The sequence below is a fragment of the Bison bison genome, unplaced genomic scaffold (genome assembly GCF_000754665.1).
Source record: "Bison bison bison isolate TAMUID 2011002044 unplaced genomic scaffold, Bison_UMD1.0 scf7180017864063, whole genome shotgun sequence".
Taxonomy (NCBI): domain Eukaryota; kingdom Metazoa; phylum Chordata; class Mammalia; order Artiodactyla; family Bovidae; genus Bison; species Bison bison.
This window is the reverse complement of record NW_011494635.1, coordinates 8,224,268-8,251,703: the sequence shown is the minus strand read 5'-3', so window position 1 is coordinate 8,251,703 and position 27,436 is coordinate 8,224,268. Positions and strand designations below refer to the sequence as shown.

At 43.6% G+C, this 27,436-nt stretch overlaps 1 protein-coding gene across 4 annotated transcripts in view; it reads right to left on the bottom strand.

Annotated features, from left to right (window-relative positions):
- DIP2C (DIP2 disco-interacting protein 2 homolog C (Drosophila)) overlaps positions 1-27,436 on the bottom strand; it is a 199,381-nt gene that overhangs the window by 131,261 nt on the left and 40,684 nt on the right. For 3 of the 4 annotated variants that reach the window (XM_010836412.1, XM_010836413.1, XM_010836416.1), the window contains exons 2-3: positions 5,959-6,030; positions 4,259-4,426 (exon numbers count right to left, since the gene is read on the bottom strand). In XM_010836412.1, the coding sequence (XP_010834714.1) occupies positions 4,259-4,426; positions 5,959-6,030 (240 nt within the window). The remainder of the gene's footprint in view (positions 1-4,258; positions 4,427-5,958; positions 6,031-27,436) is intronic. The other variant, XM_010836414.1, reaches the window with a different exon arrangement.

Sequence of the window (27,436 nt, the reverse complement as noted above, 5' to 3'; positions counted from 1 at the left end):
GAGCTGAAAACTTTGTCCGAGCTCAAGGGGTAGAAAGCAGAGAAATAAGCCTTTTTTAAAAATTAGAATGTCAGTTACTTTCAACATAGGTTTAAGAAAGGTTCCCTGAAACTAACTTAATAATGTAAAACAACTATACTTAATTAAAAAAGGCTCCTCAAAGAAAACCCTAACAGCATAGTTCTGGCACCTAAACAATCCAGCAATTTCAGATTACTAAACCAATGTAGTCATTTTATTAACACTATGGTAAACCAGACACTAGAAATCACAGTAATCCTAAGAGTAACCGAAGCATAGGGTCTAGAGGGGCTGGTCCATTCACTGTGACACAATGGTGCACTACAGGCCAGAAAACCTGCAGTACAGACACCATATAGTTGTGCAGAACATTAAATGTTCTAGAAAAAGTCAGCATTTCTAAATTCAGATAGTAAGAGAAAAACACTAAAAAAACACCTTGGTTTTCAACAGTTTTAAAAGGAATCATGAAGGACATGTAAAACAAAACAAAGAGCTTGGTCCAAATTCTGGTCTTATTTCAACTGCAGACAAGTCACCGAACCTCTGAACCTCAGTTCCCACACGTGTTGGGGCGCAGACATGGACACAGTAATAAAGAGTGACTGTTACTCCCAGGACCCTCGTCGTGACTCAAGGCTCTCCGCTCCCCACCTACAGGGTTCATGGATCTCAGCGTCCTGCGACCTCACTGGGCACGCCAAGGGCTCTCACTTAAGTGAAAATATGCCCTAGACAGTTGGTAAAATTGCCGAGGATCTTTCCATATTTGTACACTGACAAGTTTTGAATCCTCCCATTCTCTTCTAGCACATAATTATACTTTGCTTCCCATAACAGAGTGAAGTGAAAGTCGCTCAGTCATGTCTGACTCTTCGTGATCCCATGGACTATACATACAGTCCATGGAATTCTCCAGGCCAGAATACTGGAGTGGGTAGCCTTTCCCGTCTCCAGGGGATCTTCCCAACCCAGGGATCGAACCCAGGTCTCCCGCATTGCAGGCGGATTCTTTACCAGCTGAGCCACCAGCGAAGCCCAAGAACTATTCAATAACTCAAGAACTCCTCAGTAACTACTGGTGTCTGGGGGAGGAACCTGATTGGTTCAAAGCCATCAAAAAGAACAAGAAAACCATCCATCCATCTATCTAGTCAGCAGCTGTGTGTGATAAAATAAGAATACACTTTAGACAACTTAGGGCACTAAGTTGTGTATCAAGATCATGACCACAGCTTACCTAGGATACAAATCATTACCTCTAGTGATGAAAGTTCCTTTCCTGGAGCAACTCAGTCTGAAAAGAATTCATGCTAAGTCACAGGCCATCCCGATTTAACTATTCGTATTTCTCTTCTGGTATTTAACCTTGCACGCTACACCCCATCTATCACCAACAGGTGGCATGGCCCAGGAAGGCCCCCAGGATCAGCCCTGTGTCCCTACAAAGCAGGTAAGAAGGGCAGCTCACTGCTGTGCCCAGGGAGGGAAGGCTGCACTCGGGGGACAGGGCTCTCTGGCAGGATAAAAACAGACCAATGGTGCACCAGGTACCAGAGCAGCGCAGCAGGTATGAAAACAGACCAGCGGTGTACCTGACTCCGGGGCAGAGCAGGTGTGAACACGAAGCAGCAGAACCAATCAGGCCCGCAGTGCCGGGAAGCTGCATTTCCTGTAGCATATGAAACACAATGGCCTGTCCTAACCCCAGGGAGCAGGGAAGGAGTCCTTGTTGAAGTGACACTTGCACTGAGCTTTAAGAGGTGCGCAGGTGCAGGCAGGGGATACAAGCATGTGCCGACAGTGTGACATGGGATGCAGGCTGGGGAGCTGGAGGGAGGCCAGGCACCTGTGTGTGAAGCCCTTCTGATGCAGACAAGTCTGCACTCCCAGTGGGGCCATCCTTCTCTAGTGGAGCAAGGATGGACGATAAACTCACCCTAACCTAGGAAAGTTCCTCTCTGAGGACACTGTCCACGTGGACCCCAAGGCAGAATCCCAAGGACCAAGAGGGAAACACACCTGCCCTCTGGTCCCTGCAGCCAAACTCACCAAAGTTTTCACGACAATGCAGTCACAGTAGGTCCCTCTAACAGAGCACAAGCCACCTGCTGCAGGAGGAAAGGCAAGCTGGGCCTGGAGAAGACTGGATTCACATAAGTCACCCGCTGCTCGAAACACTAGTTGCCAATCATGGAGAAAGTAATATCCAGCCAATACACACATCATGACAACAGAGGGACTACATCTGGTCAAGGAAGATTTTACTCTTTATGGTAATGGTGGAACTTTACTACTTCACATCACCATGACCTTACCATGAAAGCAGTGAAGACTCATAGACCCTGACACCATGTTATTAAGATATCCCTGAACAGAGCTGTAGAGAGTGGATTCTGTCTTCTAATTTTATAAATTTTAGCAGGTTTAGAGACTAACAAAAGAATACATAGCTGAAAAACTCCAAGAGCATTAGTACCAAATAATTTCTCCTGAATAACATTTTCTCTTTGATGATGACTTTTAATACATTCTGACCCATTACTTGATTAAACACGTAATTTTTTTTTTTCTTTCCAGCTCTGGACCCTTTCCCACATCTAGTTTTAGGTGAGCACTCAACACCATGCTTCCTGAAGTCAATATACCTTTGACTGGGTTCGCCCGTCACTCACTTCTGGGAAGAAAAGAAGAAAACCAGGGAAAACCTGCTTCCCCAGCACTCTTTCCTCGGATGGGGTAACACACGGGAGCTCAGACTCAGGGTGCATCTCTTGCTTAAAGCTGCGTAAGCCATCCTAATCCAAAATCATGTGTCCCAAACAAATTCCCAAAATTTGGGATCTTTGAAATATCCCACAGATCCCAATGATCTTTGAAATATCTTTAGAGTACTTCCTAGAGAAGTCTTTTTCTCTGATGAATAAAAATAACATAAAAAAAGGAAAAAAGGTAAAGTTCATCAAAACACAAACTCCCTTTAGGAAAGTGTAAAGCAGGATAAGGGTAACTGAAAAGGAAAACAAGATGTTTCTCATGAAGATCCTACACCAAAAGTGTCATTTCTAAGGCTGACCTAGGCAAGAAAGAACCCTCTGATGCGGAGCCGCGCACTCTTCTTACTGCTCCCCAGAGGCAGTTGTGTACAGAGTGTGACTGTTCACCCAGGGCAACTTCTCAGCATACAAATCAGCATAAAAACTGCACAACTACCCAGGCATCCATCTTCCTGATCCCAGCATCCCCAGTGAACCTGCCTTCTCCTTCCCGGTTGGGGATGGTAAGGCCGGAGGCCCAGGGAGCAGCGTTCCCCAGCAGCGCTCAGCCTCACGCATCCACAGGTGCAGGAGGCAAACAGAAACTGTGACCGGGCCCGGCAGCTAAGGCCCAAGTCTGCCACCTGCCCATCAATGCTCCACTTTTGCCCACAAGGACATGCCTCATGCCTGTTAGCAAGCTGGCCTGGAGAGGAGAGCAGAGGCACAGAGGGAGACCAGGCTGTGTGTCCTCGTCTAAGATCCTGCGGATCAACTGTGACACACAGCTTATTATCTGTACATGATTCTCAATGTCTTTTATTTGAGTTTATGCTTATTCCTTATTGTACTGAAAGGTGCACTGAACTCATCTTTCTGAGCTTCTTATATTCAAAATATTGTTCACTTAAATAATTTTGACCTCTGGATAGAATCACGACTCTGTGATGAACCAGTTCAATTTTTCAATTTCAAAACTCCATGACTGCCCTCTGGAGATAGGAATATAATGGAGCTATGGACCTCACTCCCTGAAACAGATCTAAAGGGCCAGGGTACACTAGAGCTCATCCTCACCCAAGTCTCTGACTATGAGACAAAGGTCAGTGAAGATCAACAATTTTATGAAAAACTGTATGATCCGTCATGGATTCTTCTTTCCTAAGTGTTCTGTAAGTGGTGCTCCAACTGCGAAAATATGGTTGCAAAAACTGAGTATTATATTTTAACAGGAAACACTCAGACCTGGGCCCTGAATCAGCAGGATAATCATGGTCCAGGGCTTGTGACAAGCTCTGTGCCTGAGGAGCTCTGAGGCCTCGGTAAGTTGAATGAGCTGAAATGGAGGATGGGGCTGAGAAATATGACCTCCTAGGTTCCCCCAAGACTGAGCCCTACACTTCTGTTTAGAATGGCATCAGGCAGACAGTCCATTGCAAACGTGCCCTGCCATGGGATCTCTCTCAGTTAAGTGCGCTCACCGAAACGAAAGTAAAACAGTGGCCGGTTTCCTGCGGTGCTGGCCGCCCGCTCTCTGACCGCGGCGTCTCGGATGTCACACACCCCGATGTTGCCAGCCTGCAGCATTCTTCTCGGGGCTCCTTCACTGTGCTGCAGTCTACACCGGACCACGGCAGCTCCATTCGCTGCTGTAACAAGTTGAAAAAAAACTAATTAATTCAAACTTTAGTTTTTTTTAAATTTGTTACAGCGCCGAGCAGAGCTGCCGACCCCATGCAGAACAGCACAAAAAACACCAAGGGGACCATGTCACACAGGGCCACCCTCAGCGCCCAGCAATACAGGTCAGCCTCGTCCTGGGACTGTAGAGGCTCCATCTCCCAGAGCCATCTCCTGGGAATACACAGAACTGTTTCTGTTTCACTTTTGTTTGGTAAGGCACAGAAAATAAAATCTAGCAACACAAGGACCTACCACCTCACACCAGCCTTCCTCCAAAACCACGAAAGGCCACCTGCAGATAGGAAGTCATCCCAGCAGTTCTGCTGGAGGATGAGAAGGAAAGCGGGGAGACCACATCTAGTCGTCTGCCCCCGTGTGTTCTCTAAAGCTCTCACACACGGGGTCAGCCGGACAACACACTGCTCTTCCATCCACTCAGACAGAGCATAGCTCCTTCCTTTTACAGACCAGACAGCAAGAAAACCCAGGTCGCCAGCTAAGGCAACCCTGCACAGCCAGCCAATCTTTACATTAACTTTCTTAAGCTCCAAGGAAAGAAAGAAACCACACAAAATCAAACAAGGCTAAAAATGCAGCATACTCCACACAAATGTCCTGGAAGGTGAGCCGCAGGTGAGGACACTCCTCTCGCCCCCAACACTGGAGGCCACGTCACAGCCCGGAGAGCCAAAAGGCCTGCACATGGGGAGCTGAAGCTCTCCTAGCTGGAACATCTCAGCATGGCTTTACATCTGCTCCAACAGGGAACACTGTAGAGTCCATTTCTGTTGCTGTCCTACCTCCTGGAGGACTTGTGATAGCATTAAGCCCTTTCCTGATGCCCAGAAAATTCTCAAGGTTGCCCTCAGAACAGAGGTGTTACCTGCAGCCCAGGGTTTCCCTCCTTTCCCTGAAATGTACAGAGCCAGCTCAAGTGTAGAATCCTACGTACTTGCATAAGTGAAAACCACAGAATTAAATAGAACTTGTACTTGGTTGAGAATTCATAATGCAGACAATCATGTTTCAAAACACAACCAACCAACCTTTACGATTTCAAAATCCCAGGCAAGATGTTACATCATTTTCTAGATTTGCCTCCCCCAACCTCCACCAATGAAGTCAACAAAAACTGTTGATTAACTTAAACCATTATCAATAATATTAACTAAGCCAAAATTCATGTTTAAACCATAAACGTTCTCATATTTTTTTATGATTAGAGTATTTTAAAGTAATCAAACATATTACTTTCCTCTGTGGATGAATACCTATTACAGTTATCTGGCACCTTCACAGAAAAATCCTATGTGTCTTCTGAATTCACAAAATATGCTGCAGTCACGCAAAGGAGTGGGATGGGGTTGGTGCCACCTCAAGGGCCTGATCCGCATGCAGTCTGGGGACTGGGAGAGGACTGGTGCTCAGCTGTTCTCTCAGGAGTTGCAGTTAACTCTTAAAGCTGGACACCTTATGCTACTCAGTAAGGTTTACATACTCGGAGGCTGGGGCAGGTAGGCTCCAATCAATTTTGATCTCTTCTTTTCATATCCTTTTTGTGTGATGTCACCTGTAAGAGAAGGAAAGGAAGTTCAGAATGCTTTTCTCTGGTAGAGCTGAGCACTCAACTAAGAAGACATAGTCACGCGTGTAGGTGTCTTCTGTTTCCTTATAATTTAAGAAGAAAGCACTTTACATCATTCACCTCAACTTTTCTTCTGCTTGCAAACATTCATTTAAGTTAGATAAAATCCTTTACAGTGCATGCACACTCTGGTCTCCGGCCCCTTCTCACAAGGTTTTGGCTCTGATGGAGTCCAGAATTAAGAGTATTGCAATCTTACTCACATCTGCAGGGCAGGAAACCTCCCTGATCTACACAGCGCTCATTAACTTAATCAACAATGGATTCTGCTGGTGTCTACCCCAGTGAGAGCTGGCCCAAACCACCAATAATGAGCATCTTCCTTCGTTAAGGAGATTTTTTTTTAACTTATCAGATATGTCAGTTTCAGGGACTATACATTGATAAGGTACTTTTGAAAATAAGTGTCTAAAGCCAAAAAAAGGTAGATAAAAACAAATAAAGAGGACGTACGATCTATGGAATCCAAAATATATGACTAAGATGTTTACAATTAAAACAGGAATTAAATTGCTAAAGCCAGAGATTCAAGGATCGTTTGCTGCTAGGTTGCCAAGTACCTGGGACAAATAACCTTTATGACATGCAACAGCCTTTCCCAATTGCAAGCTCGAACATACCCCAAATGCTGATTTGTGCCACTGAATTTTTCTGAAACTCTTTAATTTTTCCCCTAATATCCTGACCAAACCATCATTCCTAAAATAGTTAAATATTAAAGTTTTAACAAAAATACAGCAAACAAATGAAAAGTTGTTGTGAGTCACACACAAGTTGCTAAGCCTGCTTTACCTGGTGGTGATGCTTGCTACATCTGATCAATCCAGAGGCACCCTGGGCCAAGAACTGCCTGGGCCACCACTGTTCCCAGCAGTCCACTCCGGCCCACAGAACTCATGACTAGTCTGTGTACACAGAGCTGTAAACAACACAGATATAGGAAGAACTATCCCCCATTGACTATTGAGCATTTTTGATGCTAAAACAAACTGACCATTCTTTGAAGACAATACACCTATAACAATGCTAGTTTCTGTGCTAACTGTGCTGCTGCTCAGCATTTTATAAACTCGAAACCAGCTTGCTCCCTCCCGCAGAGGGAATGCCCAGAGGAAAATGTAAGCACGTGGCAGGGGACCTAGCACTTGCGTGAGGGTGTGTTGGTGGGAAAATCACATACTGGCCTGCCAGAAGGTCACCTGAGCATGGCAGGTACCTATTCTTTACCTGGTGTTTCCCTCAGCCCCTCCCTTCCCAGCCAATCTCACAGGTGCTCTGCACAGTCCTGCCATAGAGTCCTAGTCTGGTGAACTAGCCCCTTCTGGCTTGTTCTTCACCCAGAGTTCAGCTCAGTTGTGAGGAGCAGATCAAGACAGCAGAGTAGGAAGATGTAGAGCTCACCTCCCACCATGAAAATTCTAAAACAGATCTCCACGTGGAGCAATTCTCACTGAAAACTAACCGGAGATTGGCAGAAAGACGGCAGTACAACTGAGACTGTAAGATCAATCCACATGGAACAGGGTAGGAAGGGAAAAGAAGTGATCAGGTCAGGACCTGTATACCAGGGAACAGCTGCGTGGAACGGGAAGGTCACAGGGACGGAGCTCTGCCCTGAGGAGCAGGCAGTTCAGCCACAGATCGGTGCCCTGGTCCTGGGGTCTGACAGCAAGACTAGCCCCATGGCTGGCTGGAGGGCCTGCAGACTAGCAGGAGGGCTGTGGGAAGCCTGGGCTCCATGGTGAGCAGCACAGCTGGCTTGACCCCAAGCGTGGCTGGTCTAGCCATGAAGGCTGCTCTAGCCACTGCCCATTTTTCACAGCCTGAGCCCAGTCCCGCCTGCTTCTCAATGGGGAGAGGGTCTGGCTGTGAGACTTAGAGCAGCGCAGACCCGAAGCAGTGACTGAGCAGGGTGGTGGCCACCACTGCTGGTGCTCAGACAGGTAGTAAGTCAGCCCCAACCTCTGTCTGGGGCTGAACCCCTCAACTCTGCTGAGAGCCCACACAGGCACCTCTTGATTCAGCATTGCTGGGGTGAGGGGCCTGGTGCCGGGATGGGGGAAACATATACTTAAAGGGAACAGAGTGGGTTCAGACTTAACTCTCAGGGCTTCTGCTCCAAGCAACCTGGGACCCTGCCCACTCCACAGGGTGGTGCTGTCACCAAGCAGAGAGGAGCAGAGGGGAAGCCCAGCTCACACAAGGCTCCAGGCCTCGCCCTTCCACCTCCAGCCCCTCCTCCTACCAAGGCCAGAGCTGCCACCACACCCTGGGAAGACTTGTGCTCACAACAAGTAATGAAGCAAAAATAAACAGTTTAAGAGATAAAGAATTTAAAGCATTAGCAATAAGAATCCTAACTAAACTTGGGAAAGAAACACATGAACACAGTGAGAATTTTAACAAGAAACTAGAAAATATATATATTTTTTAAAGAATCAGTCAGAACTGAAGAATACAGTAAGTGAAATGAGAAACACACTAGAAGGAAAGAAAAGCAGATTAGGTGATACAGAGGTACACATAATGATCTGGAAGACAGAAGGATGGAAATCACACATTATAAGAACAGTAAAAAGAAAGGCAAATTTAAAAATGAGAACAGTTTAAATGGCCTCTGGGACAACATCAAGCATATTAACCACCATGTTATAGAGGTTCCAGAAGGAGAAGAGACAGAGAAGAGGGTAAAATACGTGTCTGATGAAATTATGGCTGGGAACTTCCCAAAACTGAAAAAGGAAACATATCCAGGAAGACGAAGCATGGAGGGTCCCATCCCAAATGAGATGAACTCAGAGACCCACACCAAGACATGTCATAATCAAAAGGGCAAAAGTTACAGATAAAGAGGATTCCAAAGGCAGCAAGAGGAAAACAAGGAGTCACATTCAAGGGATTCCACATAAGGCTGTCAGCTGATTTTTCAGCAGAAACTCTGCAGGCCAGAAGGGAGTAGCGTGATACATATCAAGTGCTGAAAGGCAAAAACTCTCGCAACCTACAATATTCTACCCAGCAAGATTATCATTCAGGATTGAATAAAAGATTAAAAAAATTAAAAAAAAACTTCTCAGAGGAGCAAAAACTCAGAGTTCATCAATACTGAACCTACCCTAAAAGAAATGTTAAAGGATCTTCTCTTAGTGGAAGCAAAAAGGCTACACAAGAAGGATCTTTAGGAAAGAGAAAAATCCCACTAGTAAAGGCAGACACATACTTGATCCTCAGCCACTTAAACAAGCTAGGAGAAAGATTCAAAGTTCAGTTCAAGTTCTAAAAATTTCCCAGATGAACGTTTAAGTACGCGGGGGGCAGGAGGGGGGAGAGGGGCAGAGGTCCCCTCCCTTGAAGCCAACCTTAGAGGTCACCTTAGCGGATACTGACTCTTCACCCTCACTCTGGAAAGCTCCAGCTGCTAAAGATCTTGGCCCAAAGCAAAACAGGCACTTTTCGGCACGAAGCCACAGCTCTTCTTTAAAGGGGAGATGTTAAGGTCGGCCTCACAGACGCCTCCACACAGGTTCCTAATCCCACAGACTCAGAAAGCTAGGTGGGAGGCGGAGTCAGGACTTCCACACAGGCGTTCTATTTTAGCCCCACTGCTACATGCTGGCATGAAGCAGTCAGCTCGGAGAACCTGCAGACACGACTCGGGAATCCCAGGGTGCTATCATCTCTCCAAACCAAGCAGAGGGAAAGGGAAACACTATTTACTGAATGACTTCCACACCTCATGAATTTTATCTAAATCACAGGTTGGCTAACTACAAATCCAGCCTGTGAGTTGTTTTTGGAAATAAAGTTTTACCGGCACACAGTTATGCTGCCTGGTAAGCACCACAACACACACCGTGCAGCCTGCAAAGCCAGAAGTATAAACTACTGAGTCCCCTCCTACATGTCCTAAGTAATCTCTTTTAATCCTTATAACCACTGATTTTACAGGTAAGCAGTCAAGGTGCAAACTGTATTTGTTTCTCGCCCAGGGCCTCAAATCGAAAAAGAAAACAACCTTTGTCCAACTCCAAAACTTTTCCCATAGAAACCACACCTGGAGTTTTCACTCAAGCCTCCCTATGTGACCACTGGTCAGCATTCTCACCACCTGATGTCCTGCCCAGTTCTCCACCTGACTAGGAACCCTCGCACCCCACTGCCTATTTCCATGCCCCCATCCCTGCCCTGTCTCACTAACACCTCAGGCCACACTGAATTCTGCACAAGTCTCATGAGCCTTGGGATGGCTGCTCAGTTTTGTTTTGTTTTTTTGTAACACATACAAGTGGCTTACCTTCCAAGCCAGGCTGTGACACCTTCATGGGTCAGTGTCCTAAAGAACCAAGTGTGGCTCCACTGTTCTACAGACCAGAACTGTATGTTGATGGAGTTAGTCACAAATGAGCTGCAGACACCAACATACAGAGGGACTTCAAATGGTGACTGGATAGACACTGCATTCAGAATCAGGGCAAATGGCTGGTGACTACTTAACTGTTTCGTGGCCACATCAAGAAAGGTAGAGGGAAATCGAGGATTACTCCATGATTAAAGTGTGTGAGACACTGGCCTGGCTCATTGTCACACAAAGGATCTAGTCTGCAACAAGGGCAGGTTCCTCGGGTGCCCCACCCCAGGCATCAGAGCTGAAACGTCCTCACTGCATTTCCTTTTTCACACACAAAGTTCAGTTATTTTAACTCTGGGGCTACTTCAGCTTCTGGTAGACAGAGGTCCATCAGATTATTTATATCAAAGTTACTACAAGTTTATATAAATAGGGGAATCTTGTGTTCAACCAATGAGGATCTTGGGAAAATACAGTAAGGTAGGTGGCTAGAGACAGAAGAGAGAAACTGGAAGCCTAGATGGCCGAGAGAAGGAAACAAGATGGGTTAAAGAAGGTTCTATAAAAGATCGATGCTGGCCAGCTTTACACACAACTAAACCCAGAGCAGCTCCTTGGTTTCTGCCTGAGGTTGACCTACAATCAAGGCCATGGTGTCATCAGTTGGCTATTCCCCACCTCTGCTCCTCCCTCTGGATCTGTAATGAGCACACTGTCTTCAGGGTGAAACTTGCAAACTCAAGGCAGAAACACTACAAGAGGAACCATGCTCCACACCACATTTCTAAGCAAGAGGTTATTAAAACCTATCAATCTACAAAGACTATTCCATGGTTTATGGCAGGTTCATTAGTATTCTTTCAACCTGGAAGCTGAAAGAAACACTATATCAAAGAAACACTATATCAAGGAAACGTGTAGATCACTTCCACATGCTGCATCTACATGTTGTTTCTTGAAAAGGAGCAGATAGCTGCTAATGTTGAAGGACATAGGTTGCAGGATGCCTTGCTTGAGAATTTTCCATACAAAATCCTGAAGAGCTATTTTCCCATGTTTTGATACTCAAGATACCCATTTAACTCATTTCAGAAATAAGTAAATGCAGAAATCATTTGTAACCTCAGTGAAGAGAAAATAAAAGTGGTTTTTTGAGACAGTTTCTATTAATACTTTATCAAAAGTTATTTATATTACTATTCCTGGACAAAAGAGTTTCATAAAATTGAGAATTTCAACAGTAGAAATTAAAGTTCTCATGTGTTCTGTAACAAAGAAAAGAGACTTACAGTCAAGTTAAAAATCTCAACTGAAAATGCAAGTCAAGTGAAGCCCCCAACATGTGGTTGAATCTCACTGACTCAGAAATCATTCTCCTTCCCAGGTCGTGAAGAAGTCTTTTTCCTATTTACACTGTAGTCAAGAGTTTTCAGGCAAACCCTGAGTATTAGGAAAATGACGGGAAAACTGGCCCAGGAAATGCAAGGAGGGAGATGATACTGCAGCTCCTCTCTTCTTCCATCCTGGCTTCATTCTGGCAGTCAGACTCGGGAATCTGCAGAGCCCTGCGGGCCTCTGGTCAGAACAGGGAAACCTGCAGAGCCAGCAGTGCCCCCAGGAGGGTAGTATGTGAGCCACCACATGGCTGGGTCAGCACCAGGGAAACAGATCAGCCTAACAGGGACGGTTTCCATTCTTGGTGTCAGGAGTTTATTTTATTATTTAATGCTGGAACGAATGCTTTATTTAACAAAGCAATCATTTCCATGTTTGGAATTTTATGGCTGTCAGGAACCTTCAGAATGCCTCTCTCCTAAGCCAATGGCTTTATAAGGCTTAGGGAGCACCCTTGACAGCGTTCTCCCTCCCGCCTAGCTGCTGAAGGCAGCGTCTCTCCTCTTTTCCGCATAGATTCTGCTGTCCTGGCAAGAACCCACCTGTCCAGGGGAGTAGAAGCAGGCAGATGGGGGACCTCTCCTCACCTTAAACATAAACTGGGGGGTCCGCACATCAACTAATTTCTCTGGGTTTCATCTTTCTCAGTAACAAAATATCGGTAAATAACACCTATTACCTTCCACCGTAGTTGAAAAGATCGAATACACAGAAAGTGAAAATGTCTCAGAAAGCACGAAGGAAGGAAGAAAACACAGTTTAAAAACCCAGCATGTACTTGTGTGGCATCTATCACAAGGGCAAACTTGTAGGCTCTCAGGCGGGGCTCCTGCTCCAGCTGGGCAGGAAGAATTCCAAGCTCAGCAGGCAGGCGGCAGGGCAAGCCAAGAGCGTGATGGCTCCAGGGGAGCCAGATGGAAGACAGCAGATAATGGAGCTATCAGAAACCCTGAGGAAACTCTTAAGCCCAACCTCTTAGGCATCCACACACTTCTCTTTCACCCCTGCCACCATCATCATCACTGAATCCCAGATGTTATCAGCTCTCCCTGCATCCCCCACACAGCTGCTCACAGCTCCGGATCTCAGTCCTCTGCACCCGCAGCCAGACTGGCTTCCCACTTAAGAGGGTGGTGAGACTGCACAACCTCGTCCTGCAGCCTGGAGGAGGCTGTTCACGGCTCTCAGGATTGAGGGCAAACCCATCAGCTGGGCCTTCACGTCCTTCCAGAGCCTGGGCCCATGTCTCACAACACAGTATCACTTCACAGTTCATTATGTTTTCCTTTGTTACTATAATATATGTACTGCTGGAGTTATCACTCATTTTTCTCAGGTTTATGTCGTATTTTCCATGTAAAACTTAGAAATTGGAGTTTCATAAAACATTCTTTAAATAAGGCCATTGTTCAGTTGCTAAGGCATGTCTGACTCTGTGACCCATGGACTGTAGCCTACCTACCAGGCTTGAATATAATCTCAGGACTATAAAATCACCAGGACTTATTCAAATAGTATAATGGGAAAAAAATTCTCAAGAACTACATATTAACATGGTTCAGATTTCATGTTTATGTCAATAACCAAAAAGTTTCTCAAAACATTTAGTAAATGGCATGACCAGAAAGAATAATATGTATTTTAAACATGCACTATGAAAAGACTCTGATGCTGGGAGGGATTGGGGGTAGGAGGAGAAGGGGATGACAGAGGATGAGATGGCTGGATGGCATCACTGACTCGATAGACGCCAAGTCTGAGTGAACTCCAGGAGTTGGTGATGGACAGGGAGGCCTGGCGTGCTGCAGTTCATGGGGTCCCAAAGAGTCGGACACGACTGAGCGACTGAACTAAAATGAACTGATGTTGAAATCGTAACTCTAGCCAGTAATGCCCAGGTGCTATCACTTAACTCTGACACTTGTCAAGTGTCAGACACTCTGACAAGTGTCAAAAGTCCGGAGGGGGCGTGCACGTCCACAATCACAGGGGCCTCTTTCTCTTGCAGAGTCTTCCACAGAGCAGAAGTTTCATCTTGATGAATTCAGTTTACCCACTCTTCATTTTAGGATTGTGCTTTTAGTTTCAATCTAAGAATGATTTGCTTCGCCATCAGACTTGAAGATTTCTCTTTTTTTGCTAGACGTTTTGTCGTTTTACATTTTACACTGAGATCTATGAGACTTAAGTTAATTTTTGTACAAGGCGTGGGATTCAGGTCTAGATTATCGTTATTGGTCTATGGATGTCCAATTGCTCCAATGTGATTTATGGGAAAGATCATCCCTTCGCCACCACTGAATTAGTTTTGCTTCTTGGTCAAAAATTGGGCATTTTGTATAGGCCTGAGTCCCCCATCCCATTCCACTGCACTGTGGGTCTAACACACACTGTTGACAACTGTGGCTACTCAGGAAGACTTATTAGCACTGGAAAGAATGATTCTCCTACTTTATTCTTCTTTGTCAAAGTTGTTTGGGCTATTTGAGGCCCTTTCCCTCTCCACATAAATTTTAGGAAATGTCTGTGGTATCTACCACAAACTTTGCTAAGCAAACTGCTTTGATAGGAGTTCTCCTAAATTCATGTATCAGTTTAGGGAGAACTGACATCTTTACACACTGCATCATCTGATCCGTGAACAAGGTATTTAACTCTTTGATCTCTTTCACCAGCAGTCTGTGATTTTCATCATCCTGACCCTGTGATAAAGCATGTTTCAATATGTCATGGGGACATATGACATATGACACAGGGACATACGATTCCATCCCCCGCGGCCTGTGCTGTCTATTCCACCAGTAGGCCCCCAGGCAGCTTCAAGAAGCCCAAGATGTGGCCAGCATGTCAAAAGGCAAGGTGATATAGGCCTGGCTTTCCTCTTTGAAATGAGGAGCCACCACAGCCCTCTGCTTCTTCTACCAAAGAGGATAAAACATTGTACTCTGACCTTCTGGAAATCCAGGATCTGAAGGGCACACTACTACTGCCCAACGCTGAATGACCTCTGAAATGACTATAAAATACAACTTTCACTTGGCCCTTATTGAATTAGCTTCCTACTCATTCCTAAGCTTTACCTCAAAATTCCCAAATGCGATGGAAGTGACCCTGACTTTCATTTTTGCATTCATTTACTCGTTCATCGAGATCCTACCATGTGCCACAAACAGATACAGTCCCTAAACACTGCTGAATGAAAGACTAAACAGTTATATTCTCACTTTTAAAACCTGTTTAAAGGTATATATAAAGGGATGCCTAAATTAATGAGTCCAGGAACTGTCTTAAACAAATTGCCCCATCTGGACAAGTAACAGGAATAAAATGGAAACAAAGATTTTATTAGAAACATTAAAACGAATGAATATTATTTCCCTTAGTTTTGCAAGATGCAGAATATTCTAGGATTTTTATATTATTTTATCTTCAAATTATATAATGTGAATATATATAAATATTTCTTTAAATATTTATATACATAAGACATGTAGTAAGCTAGTTATTTTGAGCTAGTTTGTATAATGGTTACTTCTTTTTGTAAGACTAATGAGCTGCAGGAAACACTCCAACAAAAGCTCTGAGGCTTCTTGTGCACAAAATCACTTTCAAGATCAGAATCACCCTGAACTATTGGGAGTAACATATCTGGACAATCTTGGCACATAATGTGTATAATAAAGTTTTGATGAATCCACTACCTAAATAAATAATAATAACCATGACAGTATAAAACTTCTAACTTACAGAAATATGTTTTCTAAACATTTTGCCCAACTTTGATCAAGTGGCAATTCTTAATATACTTATTCAAAAGGTAAATAAGGAAGCATAAAGTATATAATCCTCTACCCAGTGATGTGTCATTAGAGGAGGAGGCACTATAAACAATGATCCGTGTTCTATAGTTGCAATCAACCATCTGCTGGATATTCAAGTACATGTGTATTTAGAGGTAATCGTTATAAAATAACATGCATATTCCAATATGTGAACCATACAATCAAAGAATAAGGAAAAAATCTTTCGTTTAAAATAAAAAAATGATGAGTAATCAAAGTCTGAATCAACTGCAAAGATAATGTGAAAATGTGCTAATGTGGCAAACCAGCTTGGACAGAAAGCAATTCAGACTAGCCACAGGTCAGGGCAGAAAAGCACAGATGAAACAGAGACGACCTAAATCAGTGTGCAAGCACAGTGCCAACGATGTGCAACTGTGTTCAGACCTCTGCAGTAACTCTTCTGTGCCTATACATGCCCAGCACTGCTTCCAGTCCTTGGCACTTAAATTCAAATTCCCACATGGTAATACCTTTCACATCATCACATACCACACATCAACCAACTCCCTGATAAGCTCAGCTACTGTCATTCTCTGGTCAGAGCATGGAATGTGAAAACGTTACAGAGTCAATACAGGAAACAAGACTGGGTGAACTTTAATCTTGATCACTAGTTAAAATGAGATTTGGGGAACACATGAAACTGCCATAATTCCTCAAAGGAAAGCAAAAAATATATTCAGTTGAACAAAAATGAAAACCAGAATTTGTAGAACATTGCCAACACAGTGATATAGACATGTACCTTTAATGCCATAGGTACCCATCTGGAAAGAGGAAAGGTCTCAAGTCAACAATCTAAACCTCTACCTTAAGAAAAATAGAAAAAGAAAAATAAACCCAAAGTGAGTGGAAAAAATAAGAGCAGAAATGGAAGAAACTGAAAACAAGAAAAATCAGTCAAACCAAAACCTACAAGGAAAATCCCAAAGTGTCTACAAAATCAACTCCTAGAACCAATAACTGACTTTCTCAAGATCACAACATACAAAGGCAAACCATATTAATATATAGTAGCAACGGATATTTGGAATTAAAATTTAAAAAACAATCTCATTTACAGTAGTTATGTAAATGAGACATACTTAGGTACAAATCTAATAAAACATGCAAGACCTGGACAGGATCTGTAGGATCAAAAGGATCTGCATGCTGAGAACTACAAAATGCTGATTAAAGAAATCAAAGAATCCTCGTAAATAGCGACTGACATACACACACTACTATATGTAAAATAGGTAACTTATAAGAACTTGCTGTACAGCTCAGGGAACTCTACTCAATATTCTGTAATAACCTATATGGGAAAAGAATCTAAAAAAGAATGGATATATGTATAACTGATTCACTTTGCTGTACAGTAGAAACAACACTGTAAACCAACTATACTCTAATGAAAAAATTTTAAAAAGAAGCATGCCATATATGTGGAATAAAAAACTCAACATAATGAAGATACCAATTCTCCCCAATTAATGTACAGATTTAACACAATTCCAATTAAAATCTTAGTGATTTTTTTTTGTAGATACAGAAAAGCTAATTGTAAAAGTTATATGAAATGGCAAAGGAATTAGAATAGCAGGAAGGTTTTGATAAAGGAGAATAAAGTTGGAGCAATCACACTGCTTGATTTTAAGATCATCAGAAAGTTATAATAATCAAAACAATGTGGTGAAGATACAGATGAACAGAGTCCAGAAATAGATTCCCACAAATATGGCTGATTTTGACAAAGGCACAAAACAAATTTAATAGAGAAAGGACAGCCTTTTACACATGGTGCTGGAATAACTGGCCATCTATTTGGGGAAAGAAACCACACACAAACCCATCTTCAATCAACCCTTACATATTCTATAAAAATTAACTCGAGATGCATGGCAGCTCTAAATGCAAAACATAAAACTAAAAACTTGTACAGGAAAACATAGGGGAAATCCTAATTTGGGGAACACAAAGAATTTTGGACATGACACTAAAAGCATGAGTTGTAAAAGAAAAAATAAGGTGGACTTCATAAAAATTTTAAAGTTTTCTTCTGAAAAAAATGCACTCGAGAGAATGGAACCTCAGCCAGTGACTGTGAGAAAATATCTTCACACCATGTATTTAACAACTAACATTCTAATTTAAAAACTGGCAAAGACTCAGACATTTCAATAAAGTAGATGAACAGCTTGCAAAGAGCACAATAAAATTCATAGAACTGGACAGTCAATTTTACTATTAATATATGCTAATTTTAAAAACAAAGTGAAACTACTTTACTATTAGAGAGAAAGAGAACTTGTACCAGGGGCTCCAAGGCATCTATTTTACAGATTATTACAAGTCCATGAAAGGATTGCTTGCCGCAAGTGACACTTTAACCCAGGAGGAGACAGTGAGCAAGTGAGGAGATGATGGCTTATGCACAAGATGAAAGAGAAAAATAAATTTCAGTAATATTCAGAAATATAATTGACCCAGCTCTTAACCTGCTGTTACCCAGAAAACTGTCTTAGGTCCTGGTGAACCACTGTACAGAAAATTACGTAGTATTTTTTAACATATTTTAAGTTCCTTTTAAGAAGAATCTTTGTTCTTCTCCCTATGGTTTTCATGAAGATTCTCTATATATCATATAAACATCACAGCAGTCATGAAAGACCCTGTCTAAATCCACTGCAGGGACTTTCCCTCCATCACCCCAACATTCTGATTTCAATTCCAACTCAAAAGGCACATTCCCTTCCTGATTACTTCACCCAATAATGAAACTCCAGATCCCTAATGACACTCAGAGTGAAAAAGTCAACTCCTTTCAACTTCTGGCTAACAGACAAAAGCCATTCTCAACAGTTTTGAGAACTGAGAGACAATTACATAGAAAGACCTCTAATCCAAAATGTGTATGAATTACAGTATTACTTTCCAAAAAAAAAAAAAGAAAGACCTCAACCCCTTCGTCTGCTGGTGTCTGCATATGCCCTCACTCCCAAGCCTTCAACCCCAATGCCTGCCAGTGCAGAGTTACAAAGAGCAACAGAGAATATTTATCCTCAGGGCCCCATACTGTATAAGTCATTGTCAAATCACCACTGGACAGAAATCTGTTCAAATGCTCTGTGGAAAATAAAAGCCATCTCAGATAGACACATGAAGAGAGCAATTCTGAGGAGGAGGCTCTCCACCCCAATCCGAGCTGACATTCCTGCTTCCCAACACCTCTGCTGTAGGTGGGCAAAATCGAGAATCCCCCACATGGTGTAGCCTCTTGATGCCACAGAGCAATCCCAGGCATGAACCACCTGCAAGTTCCAGGACGAAAACAGTCCACAGTTCCTGCACCGGCTGAAACAGATTCACCACCAGCATCCCGGTTAGGACTAAATTATACAGGATAAATAAAAACAGGATCTGAAAGTTACAAGATGCCAATTCAGAGGAAAACAGCCAGAAAACTCTGATCTAAATTACAGATAATGGAGATTTTTTCCCTAGTATCATTCTGTTACCTCACTTTGCAACTAAATAACTTGGTATAACTTCCTTAAAAAAAAAATCATAAAGAATGAACAAAAAATGACAGCTAACCTAATTCTTTTCAGCTTCCTACTAAAAACAGGAACAAATCAAAATTACTGAAGTTATCACACCTTGTATCTTCAATGTCCCCTATTTCAAATGGTAAACCCTCACTGTCCCAAATAGAACCTACTTTAAGAAAAAAAAACAGGTAGGCTCTTTGTTTCTTAACACTTGGAGCCACTTTTAAATACCTCTATGTGAGCACATGTGAATGACTGGTGGCTAGGTTCAACTCATTCATTCATTCAACACTGAATGAGCATGGCTGTGAAACCCTGCTCAGGAGAGCAGGTTCTAGCGTGAACATACACATGTGCTGACACTGGAACAGCCCAGCTGCCTCGCTGGACCTATGTCTGTCCTGGAAGAGACTCAAAGAGGAACAGAGGATGGGGTGCAGTTACCAAGTATTTTGAAGAGCAACTTCAGTTTCAAACTTTTAAAGGAAACAACTAACAGTGAGCACCTCATAAATAAGGAGTTAGTAACACTCCATCTTCTCCTACAATCCTTCTTAAAGCATACATGAGCGATCTAAAGAGTCCCAGGCTCCCCAAGCGGTGCAGTGGTAAAGAACCTGCCTGCAATGCAGGAGACACCAGGGATGCGGGTTCGATCCCTAGGTCGGCAAGATCCCCTGGAGAAGTAAATGGCAACTCATTCCAGTATTCTTGCCTGGGAAATCCCATGGACAGAGGGGCCTGGTGGGCTATCGTCCATTGGGTCACAAAAGAGTCAGACACAACTTAGCTACTAAACAACAACAAGGGAGTGCAACAGACACTGTTGTGGGGAACAGAGAGGAAATGTCAGGGTGGGGCTGCTTCTGTGCTGTGCTGCTGTAGCACACGAGTTGGGGAAGATTAAGGCGATGCTTTTCAACTTTCTCCATCCATCAAGCTCTCACACTTGTTGGCAACACACCCCCAGCCGAGAAAAAGCCTGTCTTTATTTCCTTTCCCTGCATCGTGGCTACAGTAAGTGTACAGCTCACCTATTACCCTTAATGGGTCCTTTTACATTTTCTGTTCATAAATATTTACCTTCCTAAGGCTTTGATGTTAAAAACTTTAAAACGCAGTCCAGGGACGTCCCTGGTGGTCCAGTGATTAAGAACCTGCCTAGCAGTACAGAGGACACGGGCTTGATCTCTGATTGAGGAACTGAGATCCCACATGCTGTGAAGCAACTAAGCCCACGTGCCACCACTAGAGTCTAGCACCCCAACTAGAGTCCACATGCTGCAACTAAGACTCGACGCAGCCAAATGAATATTAAAAAAAATTTTTAATGCAGTCCACAAATATTTCTGGTTTTAGTTTGTTTCTGTTTTGTTTTTACCCTAGAGACACATTATTAAGGTAAACCAAATTCACAAAAATTATAAAGGTTTCCTGAAAACTAACTTCTAATTACAAGGGGAAAAATGACTTTCTACTATTAATACTGATATAGAAGAATGTTGATGTCTTCTTAAAGGGAGAAAAACACTGAATATTTATACATACATGAGCACACGTATCTGCAGTGGTATCCAAACAATTTAAGTGTTCTTACAAATGTGGGTCCAACTACTTAAAAAACTGTAAGTTAAAACCACGCGACTTTTAAGAGTCCTACACTACACTTTCTAAATACATGTACCCAATAGGGGTATTTTCCTTCGGGGTCACTATTCCTAAATTAACATTCCATTTTTAGTCACTGGTTTTAGAATTTGTGATTAGTTTGGGTAAAAGAACTATATTTAATTTCTGATATTGAATTAATGACTTCCAGAAAAAAAGCTACTGAATTAATGACTTTTAGAGGGAAAAAAGATAAACTTTCAAGCTAAATTTGCTGGACCTCATATAAGCTAAAAGATTTGGTTTTTTAAGTTATCTCTGTTGTGTTTGTGTATGTTTCCCTTGAGAATGGAAATATCCACCTAATTTTATTCAAAAACAACAGACACCTGTACAGGGTTTGACCAACCGTCACTCTTCAGTGTGACCCTGACCCTTCACTGTGCCTGACATACCCTCCAAGCAGAAGTCAGTAATGATAACCAAGAGGGTATGAGCAGAAAGGTGACGACAGTCTCAGTGTTTAGCATTCATGTAGGTATTTACACTAGTAAAATATTCACCACAGGAAAACAAACAAAACCCACCCACGTTCACTCTTGATGGCGGGCAGATTTGTACGATGTCCTCTGCACAATAGTTTTAAGTATCTTGTTAAGTAAAAGGATCTAACTGGAACCTTCAAGAGAAGTAAACTTTTATGCAAAGAGATAGGCATTTGCAAACACTAATGGTGAAGACGGGACTTCACCCCAGGCTATCCGTCGTGCAGGCCACAGGAGGCAGAAGCCACGCTCTATGATCCCTGTTCACACAGTGAATGCAAAGTTTCTCAGCTCAACAATGTAAAGACTCTGATGCCCGATGTACTTAAACTGTAAATTTCCACAGAGTTAGAAAACAAGAAAATGAAGCAGCTCCCAGTGACACCCCGCTGTGTCCACCAATGGGCAAGGACAGCATGAATGTAGCCACATCAGAGTGAAAAAGGTCCTGTCTGTCTCACTGGCTCTGAGGGATGACTACTGAATCCCATTACGGACACCTGCCCACACTGACGAACTACACTGTCTCCTTACGCCTCATTCTACCCAGACATTCTAACCAACAGGAGTGTTCCCTTCAGCCCTGCTGCTCACAAAATCTGAGCTTGCACTGATTGCTTGAGGAGTTTAAACAGCAGACCTGTGGCCCAGTTCAGGAAAGGGAGCCGGTCAAGCATTTCCTGCTTGCTGGTGCCCTATGGTAGTGACAGCATCAGCACATTCTCAGCATCTTTCCATCCCTGTCTACAGAATCTTCACCGCCTGCCTCTGGGACAACTCCTCCTGCTAATGGCTGCTGCCAAGAGAGCTAAAGCTGGGAGGGCCAAGCTCAGACCATCCAAGGCAGCTGTCCTGGCCCTGCCAGACAATGGCTTTTTCCAGGGACAGGCCCCAGGGATTAGTCCAGAGGTATCTGACTCCTCTTCATTCTTAAGGGTCCCAGACTCCAATCCTCAAGGGCACTGCTGTCATTTTTCTCGCCAGCATTTTCTTGTCTTCACTGCTCCCAGCCCATGCGCATCACATGCCTGCTGGCCCAGCGATTCCCACTCTAGTAGCCCGTGTATGGTTAGGACTCCCAAATGACAAATGTCAAGTTCACGCATATTATCATCTATTTCTCTGCATCTAATAATCAGGAATCTGAGTATTGGAATTGTAGGAGACTATGCTTGCTTAGTATTGTGGAAGTGAAAGATAAGATTTTAAGTGCCTACAATGACCTCATTTCTGTAGCTAAGCAACCACCGTAGTGGCAAAAGGCAAAACGGGTTTTTAACATCTTCTTTCTATACAAAATGAATGCAATTTAATTTTTTCATGTCCACATTTTCAACATTTCTCACCTGGCAAGTATGCAAATACCAATTTCCAAAGAAATAAGCTGTCCTACAATTTTAACATTTAGCATTATTGTTACCGAAAACCCAAGTCCATGTGCCTGATGCACAGACAGGCCGAACAATACTAAAATATTGCAGTTTGGAACCAAGAAAGGTTTATTAGAGGGCCATGTGAGAAGATGGGTGGCTTGTGCCTTAAGAACCCCAAAGTTACTGCAAGTTTTCAGCAAAGCCCTTTTTAAAGCAAAAGGTGAGGGAGGGGCGTGGTTAGTTGTTGCAAACTCTTGGGTGTCAGATCCTTTGTTCTTGAGGTCAGGTCATTGTCAGGTAACAATGTTCCTGTAAATCTCTACCCAACGATGTTATTCTCTGTCCCGACAAGAAAGGGCAAGGTCCCAAGGCACAACTTTCACCCTCCAAGGTCTCAGTCCTGGCTAAGAAGTGGCAAATCTCAGCTGGTGGCTCCCTCAGGGGCCCCCCAGACCCTGTCCAGCTGTCATCGCTGAGGAAGCCAAGTGACCAAACCAATTGGCCCTTAGGCTCCTCAGGCCACCCAAGTAAGGCGGGGGGGGGCAACTAGGTCCCACAGACTGACTCAGGCAGACTGATGCTGCTATTAGGTCAGAGAGACAAGGATAGGGGAGAGGTTCACCACTGCTTTAAGGCCTGGGCCATGCCAGTGGGTGGCCTTGCTGAGGGCTCTGGAGCCCAGCAGGACACAGCGCCCCCGCCTGGTCCCTTGGCCTCCCAGATCACCCACTGGCCCAAGGACAGGAAACAGGCTAAAGAGCCCAAGGAAGCCCTCTTACCCCACTCTCCCCCTGACGACCACACCCTCAACCACACATTGGCTGAATCACCTCAGGAATCCCTCATTGACAGCTGGTTACCACTGGGCAGGGCCCACTGTGCTGCCAACCAACGGCTGAGCAGGACCCGTTGCCTGGTAACAGTGTAATGATGCATAACCATGGCTGCACGCTAAGAGTTGCGTTCGCCCTGCTCTATTGCAATGAAGCAAGAATTATCCCAAAAGAGACAAGATAATCTTGTTCTCACATTCACAAATTGATAGTTACATAGTTCAATATCAATTTAATGGAAAGGAAATGTTTTATTTCAGGTTTCTGATCTAAGAAAAATGAACTGAGTTCTGGCAAAGAAATTAGCATTAATTATGTAACTATGCAAAATGCCTCAGGAAAAGTTAACAAATAATGTAAAACAATGAAATCTTGAAAATGTTATAAATGCAACTGAGTTTTAATAGTAATCTGTCCATAGTTAAAATTGTCACAGAAATTTTTAAAATTTTGATACTGAAAGAATAACCCTTATCGGTTTGCATTTCGTATCCATTTACGGTTGACACTTGGAGTAATTTTATTTGATATTTTTAACATATGCATAGTTATTATTTACTCAGTTGAAATATATTCCTTTCTACTCCAAGACTGATTTTCATACTTATGCTGATTGCCAGTCAGTGAAGGTAGCTTTAAAAGATGTGAACAGGAGTTGTTTTGAGGGCTAAACTCTTTATTTTTCAGGATATCTACAAGTAAGAGTTTGGCCCTCAAAAAATATGTAAGCACCCGCAAAGGGATGGCACAGCCATAGTTTCTTACCTGAGTTCAGTATATGAAGGTTCACAGCCTCTCTCACACAATCGTGAACATTCCCCGTCAGTCACAGCACCTCAAGCTGGAGCTGGCACACCTTCCCCTTGCCCCTCCCCAGAGCCCTGTTCTCTGCTACACAAGACCCTTCTCAAAGTAGGAAACCCAAGCAGAAAACTGCTTAATCCAGAACCACCATTCAATTAAGAGGAAACCGCACTGCATTTCTCATCAGCAAACAAAACTGTCCTCTTACATCACGCAACCAAAACATTTTTTTTCTTACTTAAAAGATCTCGCTGTCTTTGTCCATTCAGAACCGATATTTCTTAAGCTAAAATGATTTAACTTGACCATGTGAACTTTGCTGTGCAGATCATAGCCCAGCCTCAGGGGTTACAGAGATTTTCCACTCTTATCCATTGAAGGTCACTATCTACAGAAGGGTCAGAATTGACCTCCCCTCCCCTAGTAAATTCCAATGGTAAAAATAGTTAAATTCCATGAAAGTTGAGGAGACACAGGTTTAAAACCTAGTGAAATTAAAAATGTAGTGCAATTCTGATGCTCCAATCATAATTAGTCTTTTTAAGATGCACCTCAGTTACTTTCCTAAGCATCTAGCTGCACATCAACTGTCAGCAGCTACCTGACTCCACAAGGCCAAGCCTTTTCCCCTTGAGCAGATGCTCTAAGGACACAGATTTCTAAAGCCATCAGGATGAGCAGATACTACACTTGGCCACACACCAGAATTTAAGCCAAGGAAGTGCTCCATTCCTTCAAAATAGTCTCTTCTTTTTTTTAGGGTAGACAGCTTCCTAAGATACTGTTCAAGGTGCTAATGAGTTCATCTAATGTTGGCTTCTACTTGGGAACAGAGACAGGACCATCCGGAATTACAAAACAACATGTTACAGACATCTCAAGAAATGGGAGGGCTCAGCATGCTAAAAACATTTCAAAATCCTTCCTAGAAGGTACCCGGCCATGATGCCCAACTTACATCTTCAGGAGTCAATAATACAGCACTGACAAACTGCAGAGGAGGCTGTTTGCTATCCCTCCCCCAATACACACACACACACACACACACATGTCCATTCTCTTCTTCCTGGAGCAACAAACCTCCACCTTCAGCGGAGCACATTCCTCCCACACAAAGACAATGTTCACTGGCCTCCCCTCCAGTCAGGTGAGGCCTCGTGATCAGGAATTTACCGTGGGGTGTGAACTGGTCAGTCCCAGTTTGGATGGGGAAGGCACGGTGCACCACCTTCCTTCCCCTCCTTCCTGTTGGCTGGAATGAGAGAAGGCGGCCTGGTCCCTGCGAGACTTCAGACAGTGACCATGAACCCACCGCACACCAGCTGACCTGTACCTTGCAGAAGAGAGGTAACCCTTACAGCTGGTCTAAGGTCTCTAGTACAAAAAATGTTTGCTTCTGTTCCTTTTGAAAAACTCAGAAATATGAAATGAATGTTTTACTGACTGACAGCATCTTAATTATTTAGGAGTTTAGATCAAACAAAGCCAAAACAGAAAATATAGAACACTCTGTTTTAGGAGACCCAGTTCCAGCCTGATGTACCATGAATGGGCCACATGACCTCAAGATACTTAGTTATTTCATCTCACAGCATTTCTTAACTGCTAGATGATCAGTGACTTTAAATTACAACTGTTCTCAAAAGAGCAAGTAAGAAACTCATTTCTGCTTCTGGGGAGGTGGGAGCCATGCCCACTATTCTATTCACACTCACTTTCCCAGATAATGTGAAGCCGCCTCAGAAATGTTGGGTCCACAGAGCAGGCCACTGGACCACAGAATCTTTCAAGCCTGCAATACAGGCAGCCGACAACTGTGCATGTCCAGAAGCAAACAGGAGCATTGCCCAAAGAGACCTTCTGCCTCAGAGTAGTACTTGTCACTGGCCACCTGGCCCCGCAGTAAAGCTTTCTGCCCTAGACCATCCCCTGCCCCAGATCAGCGATCAGCCTGGAGAGAGGGAAACACAAGCTGGTTAGGAGAAAGGAACTGAGAAAATCACTGGTGCTGACATGAACCATTATCTACTCCAATGTGCCTGCCAAACCCAATTTCTAACTGATCGTTTGACCTAAATTCCTTGAGGGTATTTAAGTTAAACACTAAATCATCAATGTCCAGGATTCTCCTTAATACATATTCTTCACAAAAAGGCCAGCACTCAGTGACAGGTGTGTCCCAGTAGGTCCCCATGGGTTTTCTCTTAGATATTTCACCCTGAGCTACAAATGGTCACCATGCTAATATTCTGCTGAGATGCATGCCAAGAGTCAGCGTGACCCAAACACAGAACTCACAGCAGACCAAAATCTTATCTTAGGGACCAAGATGCAACAGTTAAGTCTAAAAACACAAACACTGGTGCCTACGTGGACTGTAGTCTCCGAGCCACAAACCCTCACTCAAATCTCCAGCTCAATGGCCGCGGAGAGCATGTGGATTCACTCATGCAATTCCTGCATTAACTTGGGAGGTGTGACATACTGTATGTCTATGCACATGCATGTGTGCACATATGTACGTGTTTGTGCCATACTTTCAACACCTATCTCCATGCCCATGTAACTTTCGTCCTGGGTACTGAGAGTGTGCAATTAACAGTCAGATGTATGCTACATTTGTTGCTGAGGGTTGCCATGACAATTACCACAAGATGCATGGCTAACACGACAGACACTGACTCTCCCAACTGTGGAGACAGCACTCCAAAGTCAAGGTGTGGACAGAGCTGCACTTCCTGAGGAGGCTCTGTCAGAGGCAGCCTCCTACCTCTCCCAGCTTCTGGAGTCCTCTGGCATTTCTGGGCTTCCGGATGCATCCTCCAGTCTCTGCCTTGTCTCCACATGGCCTTCTGGTCTGTGTTTCTATGTTCCAGACCTCCCTCTCCTTTCTTACAAGGGTGCCAGTCATCGGCTGGAGCGCCCACTCCACCAACCAGGATAGTCTCACTTGGGATACTCATCTACTTCCCAATAAGGGAACATCCACAGGTACCAGAACTGAAACCTTTTAGGAAGACACAGTTTAACCTACAGCAGATATGGAA